This window comes from Leucoraja erinacea, unplaced genomic scaffold (assembly GCF_028641065.1).
Source record: "Leucoraja erinacea ecotype New England unplaced genomic scaffold, Leri_hhj_1 Leri_593S, whole genome shotgun sequence".
Classification (NCBI taxonomy): Eukaryota; Metazoa; Chordata; class Chondrichthyes; order Rajiformes; family Rajidae; genus Leucoraja; species Leucoraja erinaceus.
The window spans coordinates 25,001-39,209 of NW_026576502.1; the positions used below are offsets into that span (position 1 = coordinate 25,001).

At 47.6% G+C, this 14,209-nt stretch overlaps 1 protein-coding gene across 1 annotated transcript in view; it reads right to left on the reverse strand.

The window, feature by feature from the left end:
* The window catches only part of LOC129694265 (ubiquitin carboxyl-terminal hydrolase 37-like), a 55,939-nt gene that overhangs the window by 19,915 nt on the left and 21,815 nt on the right, over positions 1-14,209 (reverse strand). The window contains exons 5-10 of the mRNA XM_055630982.1: positions 13,246-13,409; positions 11,818-11,895; positions 10,351-10,448; positions 7,450-7,528; positions 1,772-1,933; positions 1,242-1,373 (exon numbers count right to left, since the gene is read on the reverse strand). Coding sequence (XP_055486957.1) covers positions 1,242-1,373; positions 1,772-1,933; positions 7,450-7,528; positions 10,351-10,448; positions 11,818-11,895; positions 13,246-13,409 — 713 coding nt within the window. The remainder of the gene's footprint in view (positions 1-1,241; positions 1,374-1,771; positions 1,934-7,449; positions 7,529-10,350; positions 10,449-11,817; positions 11,896-13,245; positions 13,410-14,209) is intronic.

Here is a 14,209-nt window from a genome sequence, read left to right on the forward strand (position 1 = left end):
GGATTACTGTTTCAAAATGCTGCCGCTCGAGAATGGGCTTCACCAAAGGTCAACACACACACACACACGAGGGTCAGAGGTCACACTGGCCCGCAACACTTCCAGTTACAATTTAGTTTCTTGTCGCGTGTAACGAGGCAGTGAAAAGTTAAAACTTTGTTGCGTGTTAACCAGTAGGCGGAAAGACAATGCACGATTACAATTGAGCAGTTTACACTCTCCCCACAACAGTGGTGCAACGGGTAGAGTTGCCGCCTCACAGCGCCAGAGACCCGGGTTCGATTCAGACTATGGATGCTGTCAGCGTGGAGTCTGTATGTTCTCACCGTGACCGCATGGATTTTCTCTGTGATCTTCGGTACGTTGATTGGCTTGGGTTCGTATACTTGTTTCCTGTCTCCGCACTGTATCTCTAAACTAAACTGTTGGTCTTGAACCCTAACAGTTAGTCAGAAGATGTTGAATCTGTGGAGGCCAATTCTCTGGATGCTTTCAAGAGCAAGTTAGATAGGGCTCTTATAGATAGCGGAGTCAGGGGATATGGGGAAAAGGCAGGAACGGGGTACTGAATGTGGATGATCAGCCTTGATCACTGTGAATGGCGGTGCTGGCTCGAAGGGCTGAATGGCCTCTACTCCTGCACCTATTGTCTGTTGTCTATTGTCACAGACGGCTGTGGAGGCCAAGTCAATGGATATTTTTAAGTCAGAGACAGATACGATTCTTGATTAGTGCGGGTGTCAAGGGTTATGGGGAGAAGGCAGGAGAATGGGGTTAGGAGGGAGAGGTAGATCAGCCATGATTGAATGTTGGAATAGACATGATGGAGTGAGTATACACAGCCCCAGTCCGCACCAAGGAGCAATCCTGGTACACTAATGCTATCGTACACACTGGGGATAATTTACATTTTACACCAAGCTGATTAACCTACAAACCTGTTCGTCTTAGGAATGTGGGATGAAACTGGAGAAAATCCATGTAAGTCACAGGGAGAACATACAAACCCCATATGGACTGCGCCGTTAGTCAGGATCGAACCTGGCGCTGTGAGGTAGCAACTCCACCGCTGCGCTGTGCTGCGCCGCCCATTGTTTGGGCAAATCCGTGAACTTTTAACATTTTAATTCATGCTTCAGACGATACAAATGAATGCAGAACTTAATGGCATCTTGGTTAGCACGGAGGAGCTGGGCCGAAGGGCCTGCTTCCCTGCTTCATGACTAACTTGCAATACTTACTTCAGCAGCGCATTAGCTGGGATTTTCTTCCAGGGAATACCTTGCTTCAGTAGGTCCATGGCCAGGGACTGGAGTGAGAACAGGGACTGCAGGATAGCATTCATGTAGCACGTGTTGCCGAGGTTCGAAAACCTGTCGACCAAAGCAGACAAATCCCATGGATCAGACTCTAGACACCGTGTGTGGACGTGGTGTCCAAGGACGAGAAGTCGAAGCAAAGAAGTCAAAGCCAAATAGCCGAATGGAAACAAAACCAAAACGCCAAACAACCGAGAGCATACAAAGCCGAAACGTCAACGAACCGAAAGGACAGGACGTCTGAAAGCCAACTAACCGAAAGGCTGTGCCGCCTAAAAGCAAACTCACCGAATGCCTTCTCCCCACAACCCTTGACACCCGTTCTAATCAAGAATTTGTCTCTGTGACAATGACTTCCACTGAAACACCACCCATCCTTTTTCTCCAGAGATGCTGCTTGGCCCGGACGGACTCCTGTGGTGATCCAGGCAGCTGCCCGGCTGGCTGCTTACCCCTGAAGCAGCTGTGGGAGCTGTGTGGGGTGGAGCGGTCTGGGTCTATTCCATCCCGTGTAATCTTGGTTTGGACGAAGCTTCTTGACGGACTGGGGCGTGGGCTGAGGCAAAAAGCCCAGGTTCCTCTTGGCCGAGGGGGCCTGACCCGAGTGTCCAGACCTGCCGATGGAAAACAGATTAAATACGTAGAGTCTGCACGGAGAGGAAGACATCTCATTCCCAGTGCCGCGTATATGTTCATCTTTTTTCAATGACACCTCTTTATTCCTTTCTTATTTCTAACTATCAAGATGATTCAAGGGCGGCGCGGTGGTTTGCCAAGCAAATTGGCTTGGTAACATTTTGTTGACTCTGTACTTGTACACTGCACAATGACATAGAAATTAGGTGCAGGAGTAGAGGCCATTCGGCCCTTCGAGCCTGCACCGCCATTCAATACGATCATGGCTGATCATCCAACTCAGTATCCCGTACCTGCCTTCTCTCCATACCCTCTGATCCCCTTAGCCACAAGGGCCACATCTAACTCCCTCTTAAATATAGCCAATGAACTGGCCTCGACTACCCTCAGCGGCAGAGAGTTCCAGAGATTCACCACTCTCTGTGTGAAAAAAGTTCTTCTCATCTCGGTTTTAAAGGATTTCCCCCTTATCCTTAAGCTGTGACCTCTTGTCCTGGACTTCCCCAACATCGGGAGCAATCTTCCTGCATCTAGCCTGTCCAACCCCTTAAGAATTTTGTAAGTTTCTATAAGATCCCCTCTCAATCTCCTAAATTCTAGAGAGTATAAACCAAGTCTATCCAGTCTTTCTTCATAAGACAGTCCTGACATCCCAGGAATCAGTCTGGTGAACTTTCTCTGCGCTCCCTCTATGGCAATAATGTCCTTCCTCAGATTTGGAGATCAAAACTGTACGCAATACTCCAGGTGTGGTCTCACCAAGACCCTGTACAACTGCAGTAGAACCTCCCTGCTCCTATACTCAAATCCTTTTGCTATGAAAGCTAACATACCATTCGCCATACCATATGACAATAAAGTTTGAATCTGAATCTGATCTGGCGCAGCGGCAGAGTTGCTGCCTCACAGCGCCAGAGACCCAGGTTCAATCCCGACTACGGTGCTGTCTGTACAGCGTTTGTACGTTCCCCCTGAGTTTTCTACGGGTGCTCCAGTCTCCTCCCACACTCCAAAGACGTGCAGGTCTGTCGGCAAATTGGCTTGGTAAAATTGTAAATTGCCCCCAGGTGTATCGAATAGTATTAATGTACGGGGGTCGCAGGTCGGCGTGGTCTCAGTGAACCAAAGAGCCTGTTTCCACCAAACCAAGATTCCTTTGCTCATTTATTCCTCACTTGTTCAACCAGCTTCAGGTTAAGGGCACCCTTTTGCCGTTAACTAGTCCAGGATATGGATTGCATGTTAAGTAATATTTCTGTGATGATTCGTCTTATATTTCTGGTCCCCAGTTTGATATCCTAGCCTCTACACAAGTTGATGAGTTATAAGAGCAGAGTTGGGCCATTCGGCCCATCAAGTCTACTCCGCCATTCAATCATGGCTGATCTATCTCTCCCTCTCAACCCCATCCGTGGAAACATAGACAATAGGTGCAGGAGTAGGCCATTCCGCCCTTCGAGCCTGCATTGCCATTCAATATGATCATGGCTGATCATCCAACTCAGTATCCCGTACCTGCCTTCTCTCCATACCCCCTGATCCCTTTAGCCACAAGGGCCACATCTAACTCCCTCTTAAATATAGCCAATAAACTGTGGCCTCAGCTACCTTCTGTGGCAGAGAGTTCCACAGATTCGCCATTCTCCTGCCTTCTCTCCATAATCCCTGACACCCAAGAATATGTCCCTCTGCCTTTAAAATATTCATTGACTTTTCCCCCACAGCCGTCTGTGGCTCTACCACCTCCACATGACCTCTTCTTGCGTATGACGTGCACAGCCTAAAGTTGAAGGACAACTTATTCTATTTGATCTTATTTGATTGTGCACGCCGGGTTGATTGCATTCGTCGAAACAGGGGGGACCACGTGAAGGTTGCAATCTCCCCACCCCTCCACACATGACAAATGCATCGAATGGAGGCAGTGCTAGACCACAGTCACGCAGCATGGAAACGGGCCTTCCAGCCCAACTCGTCCATGTTCTTAGCAAAACATATACAACTCTTAAGGGATTGGATAGGCTAAATGCAGGAAAAATGCTTCAGATGTGTTTTTGGTGCCAGATAACTGTCCCCGCCATACATCTTTAACCAGGGTCAGCAATGTTTTAGTGTTATGTGTCCCAGATAGAACAATGAAAGTCTTACTTGCAGCAGCGCAACAGCACAACAGAATCGGCAGACATAGTACACTGCGAACAATGTAATAGACGAGAACACAGACACAGAGAGAGGGAGAGTGAGAGGGAGACACAGAGAGAGTGAGAGAGACACAGAGAGAGAGAGACAGAGAGAGAGAGAGACACACCCCCACTGGTCCGAGGAATTAGTTGATTGACCTATGATGAGCTTTTGTCAGCACTGGGCCTGTACTCGCTGGAGTTTAGAAAAATGAGGGGGGGGGGGACACACCTCATTGAGACGCACAGAATAATGAAAGGCCTGGATAGAGTGGATGTCGAGAGGATGTTTCCACTAGTGGGAGAGTCTAGGACCAGAGGACACAGCCTCAGAATTAAAGGACATTCCTTTAGGGAGAAGAGGAGACATTTCTTTAGTCAGAGGGTAGTGAATCTGCGGAATTCTTTGCCTCAGACGGCTGTGGAGGTGAAGTCAGTGGATATTTTTGTGACAGAGATACATAGATTCTTAATTAGTACAGGTGTCAGAGGTTATGGGGAGAAGGCAGGAGAATGAGGCTAGGAGAGAGAGATAGATCAGTCATGATTGAATGGTGGAGTAGCCTTGATAGAAACATAGAAATTAGGTGCAGGAGTAGGCCATTCGGCCCTTCGAGCCTGCACCACCATTCAATATGATCATGGCTGATCATCCAACTCAGTATCCCGTACCTGCCTTCTCTCCATACCCCCTGATCCCCTTAGCCACAAGGGCCACATCGAACTCCCTCTTAAATATAGCCAATGAACTGGCATCAACTACCCTCTGTGGCAGAGAGTTCCAGAGATTCACCACTCTCTGTGTGAAAAAAGTTCTTCTCATCTCGGTTTTAAAGGATTTCCCCCTTATCCTTAAGCTGTGACCCCTTGTCCTGGACTTCCCTAACATCGGGAACAATCTTGATGGGGCGAATGGCCTAATTCTTCTCCTATCATTTCTGACCTGGTGGCAACACTAACGTCAGCAACTGTGACCTTCTATGGACTGTGTTTTTATGAGTCGGTCCCACTTAGGCGACTGCCAGGGACTAGTTTTAATGGAATTCACCTACGATCAACGTACAACAGCATAAATTGTTGCCACTATCGCCAAAATCTTTTCAACATGTTGAAAATTTTGCGGCAGTCGCCCCAAAAAATCGCCCAAGCGGGACAGGCCCATTAGTTGCACTACAGACTTCGGTTTTTGCACTATTACGCTTACCTAGGATTATGCTTATTATTTATAGTATTTTAATGATTATATGATTTAGCTGTGTGTTATTGCATTTCTGGCCTGTAACGCAGCGGCAAGCAAGAATTTCACTGTTTCATTGACATAACATATGACAATTAAACACTCTCAATTCTCTAAGGGACAATTTAAATGCAGATTAACGTTTATTTATCGGTTTCCATGGTTGCGTTGTTGATATCACCTCTCAAATTTTGCGATTTCAGATAAAACTTCAATGGAGATAGGATTTGGTCTAATACCATTAGACAACAGACAATAGGTGCAGGAGTAGAGGCCATTTGGCCCTTCGAGCCAGCACTGCCATTCAATGTGATCATGGCTGATCATCCCCAATCAGTACCCCGTTCCTGCCTTCTCCCCATATCCCCTGACTCTGCTATCTTTAAGAGCCCTATCTAACTCTCTCTTGAAAGCATCCAGAGAACCGGCCTCCACTGCCCTCTGAGGCAGAGAATTCCACAGACTCGCAATTCTCTGTGAGAAAAAGTGTTTCCTCGTCTCAGTTCTAAACGGCTTACCCCTTATTCTTAAACTGTGTGGCCCCTGGTTCAGGACCATGGTCACCACATTGCTGTAGAAAGTGATGGTCACAAACACGAGCAGGAAAACAGCCTGGGAGGCTGTCGGTGGAGGACCAGACATTTCGGGGCAGCAAGGCGGCAGAGCTGCTGCCTCACGGCGCCAGAAACCCGGGTTCCATCCCGACTAGGGACCCTGTCTGTACGGAGTTTGCACGTTCTCCCCACAAGCTCTCACTGGGTGCTCCGGTTTCCTCCCATATTCCAAAGACACACGGGTTTGTAGGTTAATTGGCTTTGGTAAAGATTGTACATTGTCCCGACTGTGCAGGACCATGTTGGTGTACGGTGTATAGGGATCGCTAGTCGGCACTGATTCGGTGTTTCCAGTGTTTCTGCCCTGAATCTCGAAAACTAAACTAAAACTGCCCAACACGGACATTATACATTTTGCCCACCACACACACTTTGTGGCCAGGTTCTTGTATAAACTAGCATTTACAGGTTATTCATCGACAACAGCTTCAGATTCGTTTTTCCTTCCATTATTTATTATGTAAAAGATTATGTGCGTTATGATTGAGTTTATAATTTGTTTGGTTGTTTTGCTGTTTGTCTTTTGCACAAACGTCTGCGAGCATTCGCCACTTTCATTTCACTGCACATCTCGTATGTGTATGTGACAAATAAACGCGACTTGACTTGACTCGAGATAAAACACATTTAGCATCCAGAAAACTAGCAATGCAGTTTTACCCATGGAAAGAAGATTAATGAGCAGGAAAGATTTACGAGGATGTTGCCAGGAACTTGAGGGTCTGAGCTATAAGGAGGGAGAGGTTGAGCAGGCAAGGACTTTCTCCTTGGAGCGCAGGAGGCCTCAATGAGGGGTGATCTTGCCAAGCTATGCAAGGTCATGAGAGGATGAGATAGGGTGAATTCACAGTCTTTTGACCAGAGTAAAAGAATCAAGAACCCAAGGGCATAGGTTGAAGGGGTGAGAGGGGGGAGGGGGGGGAAGGGGGAAGGGGGTGGGGGAGAAGAAAGATTTAATAGGAACGCAAGGGGCAATTTTATTTTTTTGGTGGCTATATGGAATGAGCTGCTGGAAAAGTTAGTTGAGGCAGGTACTATCACAACATTTAAATAGGTACATGGATAGGGTATGTTTGGGGGGGATATGGGCCAAACGCAGGCAGGTGAGACTAGTGTAGATGGGACACATGGGACGGTGTGGGCAAGATGGGCCGAAGAGCCTGATTCCACACTGTATGACTCTATGACCAGGGCTACAGCCGCTTCGCTAAACCCAGTGGCAACACAGCAAAGCGGAAAATGGGAAATGCAGATGGGACGCAAGTAGCAGAACCTCGCAGCTAGGCTGGAGAAACTCAGCGGGTGAGGCAGCGTCTATAGAGCGAAGGAAATAGGCAACGTTTTGTCCCAAAACGTTGCCTATTTCCTTCGCTCCATAGACGCCGTCTCACCTACTGAGTTTCTCCAGCATTTTTGTCTACCTTTGATTTTCCAGCATCTGCAGTTCCTTCTTAAAGACTCACCTGTCCAAAAAAGAGTTCCCTGGGGTATAATCCTTGGAAGATGATCTGGTTCCATAAAAGGACTGGAGTGGCATCACACCTGCAAAGAGTAGGAGAAGTGTTAAAGTGCAGAGTTTGGCTCTTCACCTCCAACACGGACTACAGCTTTAGAATCTGAAGAATGGCAAACCATTATGAGGAGACAATAGGTGTTCTCAACATCTCCCCCCACAACCAACCCAAACCCCACTCCACAGTCATCTTTAGACAATGGACAATAGGTGCAGGCGTAGGCCATTCGGCCCTTTGAGCCAGCACCGCCATTCAATGTGATCATGGCTGATCATCCACAATCAGTATCCCGTTCCTGCCTTCTCCCCATATCCCCCGACTCTGCTACCTTTAAGAGCCCTATCTAGCTCTCTTTTGGAAGTATCCAGAGAACCGGCCTCCACTGCTATCGGAGGCAGAGAATTCCACCGACTCACCACTCTCTGGGTGAAAAAGTGTTTCCCCGTCTCCGTTCTAAATGGCTTACTCCTTATTCTTAAACTGTGGCCCCTGGTTCTGGACTCCCCCAACATCCGGAACATGTTTCCTGCCTCTAGTGTGTCCAAACCCTTAATAATCTTATACGTTTCAATAAGATCCCTCATCATCCTAGATTCCAGAGTACACAAGCCCAGCCGCTCCATTCTCTCAGCATATAACAGTCCCGCCATCCCGGGAAATAAGCTTGTAGTAAACCTACGCTGCACTCGCTCAATAGCAAGAATGTCCATCTAATTTGGAGACCAAAACTGCACATAATATTCCAGGTGTGGTCTCACTAGGGTCCTGTACAACAGCAGAAGGACCTCTTTGCTCCTATACTCAACTCCTCTTGTTATGAAGGCCAACATGCCATTCGCTTTCCTGCTGTACCTGCCGCTGAGAAGGTTATTGGCTGCAACCTTCCCTTCATTGATGAACTGTACACTGCAAGGGCCAGGAAGTGAGCGGGTAAGATCATCTCTGACCCCTCTCACCCTGGCCACAAACTCTTTGAATCACTTCCCTCTGGAAGGCGACTCTGGACTGTCAAAGCTGCCACAGCTAGACATAAAAACAGCCTTTTTTCCCCCAACGAGGAGTAGTTCCACTCAATAACCAAAAATCTGTCGCCTCCTTTTGCTCTGGTATTCTATTTAATTCACATGTTTAATCAGTAACGTTTTATTATTTATGTTTAATGTTTTATTCTTAATTGTTTACTGTATGTCATGTTGTCACTTGCGAGTGGAGCACCAAGGCAAATTCTTTGTATGTGAATACTTGGCTAATAAACTCATTCATTCATTCATCTTTAGTGGTGAATCTGTGGAACTCATTGCCACAGAAGGCTGCGGAGGCCAAGTCAATGGATATTTTTATGACAGAGATAGATTCTTGATTAGTACGGGTGCCAGGGGTTGTGGGGAGAAGGCAGGAGAATGGGGTTAGGAGGGCAAGATACATCTGCCATGATTGAATGGCATTGATGGGCTGAATGGCCTAATTCTGCTCCTATCGCTTATGATCAGTACAGTATCTATTTGAACAGAGAAAGGAACAATGTTGGTAATGTTCAGCTGGTCAGGCAGCATCTGTAGAGAACGAGTCAATGTTTAAAGTCAACGGAGGCACATACTTGTATCTTTCGTCTTCCCCATGCAACTTCTTCTTCTTGTGTATGGCGTGCACAGCCTAAAGTTGTAGGACAACTTGTTCTATTTGATTGTGCACGCTGGGTTGATTGCGTTCGTCGAAACAGAGCGGACCACGTGAGGGTTGCAATCCCCCAACCCCCCCCCCCCCCCAAACCAACAAGAGGCCATTATAGACTCCACCCTCCCCGAGGCCATCCGTTGCCAGCTCCGATTTGATCTAGCTTGTTCCCGACTCCAGTTTCCACCTCTATCGAAGTGTTCCAACCCAAAACGTCACCTATTCCTTTTCTCCAGAGATGCTGCCTGACCCGCTGAGTTACATTTGGCCATCTCTCTACACCTATCCAATCCATGTACCTGTATAAATGTTTCATGAATGTTTTTTACTTTTATTTTTCCTGAGTTAGCCCTACAGGGCCTGTCCCACATATGCGAGTTTTTGGGCGACTTGCTGTCAGTCGCAGCAGTTCACCGAAAATCCAGCGGCAACCAGAAAACGGTACGACTCTTTGGGCGACATGTCGCGGGGGTAACGCCTGTTTGCTCGGGAGTAGCCGCCCAGAGAGTCATACCTTTTTCTGGCCGCCGCTGGATTTTCAACACTTTGAAAATTTTCGGCGAAGTTCTGCGACTATGACGGGCGCCAGCAAGTCTCCGAAAAAAATTGGGTAAATGGGACAGGACTTACTTCTTGAGCAATAAGCAGCAGCGGGAACTGATTGAATTTTTCTCAGTAATGTAGGATTTCTCAGAACCACAGGAATCTTGCTCAGTCATAGAAACATAGAAATTAGGTGCAGGAGCAGGCCATTCGGCCCTTCGAGCCTGCACCGCCATTCAATATGATCATGGCTGATCATCCAACTCAGTATCCCGTACATGCCTTCTCGCCATTCCCTCTGATCCCCTTAGCCACAAGGGCCACATCTAACTCCCTCTTAAATATAGCCAATGAACTGGCCTCGACTACCCTCTGCGGCAGAGAGTTCCAGAGATTCACCACTCTCTGTGTGAAAAAAGTTCTTCTCATCTCGGTTTTAAAGGATTTCCCCCTTATCCTTAAGCTGTGACCCCTTGTCCTGGACTTCCCCAACATCGGGAACAATCTTCCTGCATCTAGTCTGTCCAACCCCTTAAGGGGTTGTCTCACCCTTAGAAATGGTAGAAATGGGACAGCTCACAATGAAGATGTCATGGACCAATTTCAAGATGCGTTTGTAAAGAAGTAACCTACCAGAATTCCTGTTCTCCTCAGCCTGCTTCAGGCTGACTTGCTTGTCACGGCAGCTGCTCAGGAATTTACGGGCAGAATCGCCTGTGGCCTTGTTATTGCTAGAATAGAAGATTTAGGTCTGTGAAAAAATCCATGTTTAATATACCCACGTTAGTCCTTCCTAATCACCCAAAGCATTTACTCCTTGGACACTGCTTACTGCCAATCATCTACCACCTTTTGAGTTCAGAAGCGATCGGAGCAGGATTAGGCCATTCAGCCCATGAAGTCTACTCCGCCATTCAATCATGGCTGATCTATCTTTCCCTCTCAACCCCACTCTCCTGCCTTCTCCCCATAACCCCCGACACCAGTACTAATCAACAATCTATCTATCTCTGCCTTAAATGTATCCATTGACTTGTGACCTCCACAGCCGTCCGTGGCAAAGAATTCCACAGATTCACCACCATCTGACTAACGAAATTCCTCCTCATCTCCTTCCTAAAGGAACATCCTTTAATTCTGAGGCTGTGACCTCTGGTCCAAGACTCTCCCACTAGTGGAAACATCCTCTCCACATCCACTCTATCTGGGCCTTTCTCTATTCGGTATGTTTAAATGAGGTCCCCCCCTCATTCTTCTAAACTCCAGCGAGTACAGGCCCAGTGCCGTCAAACGCTCATCATATGTTAACCCACTCATTCCTGGGATCATTCTTGTAAACCTACTCTGGACCCTCTCCAGAGTCAGCATATCCTTCCTCAGATGTGGGGCCCAAAACTGTTCACAATACTCCAAATGTGGCCTGACCAGAGCCTTATAGAGCCTCAGCATTACATCCCTGTGTTTGTGTTCCAGTCCTCTCTCGACTCACTTCCTTTCCCTCTAGCCCTTTACCAGCCAGTCTAAAACAATCTCAATGCATTTGGCTCAAACTCAGTCCCATTCCAGTCTCGTTAGTTTTAGTTAGAAGTACAGCGTGGAATCAAACCCTTCGGCCGACCAATGATCACCTCTACAGCAGCAACTCTACCTGATTACGGGTGCTGTCTGTACGGAGTTTGTACGTTCTCCCTGTGACCTGCGTGGGTTTTCTCCGGCTGCTCCGGTTTCTTCCCACACCCCAAAGACCAGCAGCTTTGTAGGTTAATTTGGCTTCGGTAAAATTGCAAATTGTCCCTCGTGCTAGTGTGCGGGGATCGCTGGTCAGCTCAGACACAGTGGGCCGAAAGGCCCTGTTTCTGTGCTGTATCTCTAAACTAAACTGGTTAAAAGACTCTGTGCATCCACCCTATTCCTTGCATGTCCACATACCTCCAGAGTTTCCGCTGATACTAACCGGAAGAACGGTCTGAAGAAGGGTCTCGACCCGAAACATCACCTATTCCTTTGCTCCATAGATGCTGCCTCACCCGCTGAGTTTCTCCAGCATTTTTGTCTACCTTCGATTTTTGCAGCGTCTGCAGTTCTTTGTTCAACACTAACCTGGAAGAATCGTTCTCTTTGGGATAATCTTCAGTCAGCTCCAGGTCTGGGGAAAGCATCCTCTTTCTCTTCTCACTCCTTTAATAACAATAGTGACAGGATAAATAAACCAGAGATGTTAATGACGATGGCACATACACATATTTCGCTTGGGCAGTTTACACCCCAGTGGTAAAGTCCCATCGCATATTGGAGGAGCAGCACCTCATATTTCACTTGGATAGTTTACACCCCAGCGGTATGAACATTGACTTCTCCAATTTCAGGTAGTCCCTGCTTTCTCCCTCCTTCCCCTCCCCTTCCCAGCTCTCCCTCAGCCCACACTGTCTCTGCCTCTTCCTTTCTTTTTCCCACCCCCACACCAGTCTGAAGAAGGGTCTCGACCCGCAACATCACCTATTCCTTCGCTCCATAGATGCTGCCTCACCCGCTGAGTTTCTTCAGCACTTTTGTCTACCTATGATACATACACACAACATTTGGAGGCGAATCAGAAATTAAAAAATAAAATCAACTGCGAATGGCTTGAGAACAGTGGGCCATTCCTGAATGGCCCGTCTCTGATCAAGAGGTTGTCGTCTTGTTCCAGGCTTCTCAAACTGAAGATGTTTCTCCCAACCTGATCCAATAACCTTCAAGCTCACAACCGCTAATCTATGTTCTGGAGTCCCGATAACATTCTGCTGATTCTCCGTCAAATGCTCAGAAGGAAGATGCCAGGAACTACATGCAGCAAATTGCCAGCTGGCATAAGAGTCTTGATTTTAGAAGCTGCTGCATTGGGCAAATGTTACATGTCAGATTTCACAGGATTCATATGCAAGTTTACCATTGCTTTCAAGAGAGAGCTCGATAGGGCTCTTAAAAATAGCGGAGTCAGGGGATATGGGGAGAAGGCAGGAACGGGGTACTGATTGGGGATGATCAGCCATGATCACATTGAATGGCGGTGCTGGCTCGAAGGGCCAAATGGCCTACTCCTGCACTCTGGAACACCTTGCCGCTGCAGATCAGATAGGCCCCTTCACTGTCCATCTTTAAATCCTCCCTAGTTGAGGCTAGTTCATTCACTATATTTAAGAGGGAGTTAGATGTGGCCCTTGTGGCTAAGGGTTTCAGGGGGGTTTTAATGTCAGGTACAGGACACTTTTTACTGTTTCAGCCAGATTTGTGAATAACTTTTTTGCTCGAAGGGCCCCATGCCTACTCCTGCACCTAATGTGGTAACTGTTTCTATGACTGAGCAAGATTCCTGTGGTTCTGAGAAATCCTACATTACTGAGAAAAATCCAATTAGTTCCTGCTGCTGCTGATTGCGTTAGGATAACGTTAATGTGTGTGGATCGCTGGTCATTACGGACTCAGTGGGCCGAAGGGCCCCGTCTCCACACCGTATCTCTAAACTAGACAAAAAAACAAACTGCTGACCGGTTCTCCGACTTGACTGCTCTGGGCAGCGTGTGAGGAGCGGTCCCCATCCTGCTGCCTGGGGCGCTGCTTGCTTGTAGAGCTCGAGAGCCATGTTGAAGACTTGATCGACCGGGGGTACTGGTGGTTTTCCGGTTTGGAGTCTCGTCCCGTCGACCCGGTGTCTGGAAGAATCATTGTGAACCACAAACATGAGTTTCGAGGAAGAAAGCACAATCGACAAATGCAGGAACAACACCGTGAATAAAGGCCATGAGGCACAACTTGCCCGTGCTGACCAACTACATTCATTCATAAGTTCCAAGAGCAGAATTAGGCCACTCGGCCCATCAAGTCTATCCGCCATTCAATCATGGTTGATCTATCTCTCCCACTTAACCCCATTCTCCTGCCTTCCCCCCCGTAACCCTTGGCCCCCACGTGCTAATCAAAAATCTGTCCATCTCTGCCTTAAATCTATATTTGGCTTGGCCTCCACTGCCTTCTATGGCAATTAATTCCAGATTCATTATCCTCTGACTAAAGAAATTCCTCATCTCCGGCCTAAAGGAACGTCCTTTCATTCTGAGGCTGTGCCCTCTGGTCCTAACCTCCCACTAGCGTAAACATCCTCTCCACATCCACTCTATCCAGGCCAACGACACCACGCTCCACCTGCCTGCATTTGGCCCATATCCCTATCCCATCCATGTAGCAGTCCAAATGTTTTTTAAACGCTGTGATAGTACCTGCCTCAACTAACGCCTTCAGCAGCTCGTTCCAATTACCTTCAACACATTGTGTAAAAACATTGCCCCTCAGGTCCCCGCGCCATAAATCCATGTCATCCGGTACTTGATTCCCCCATCCGGGGTAAAAGACTGCGCATTTACCTTATCTATTCCTCTCATGATTTTACACACCTCTACAAGATCACGCCTCAGCCTTCTACGCTCCAAGTAAAAGAGTCCTAGCCTGGAGTAAC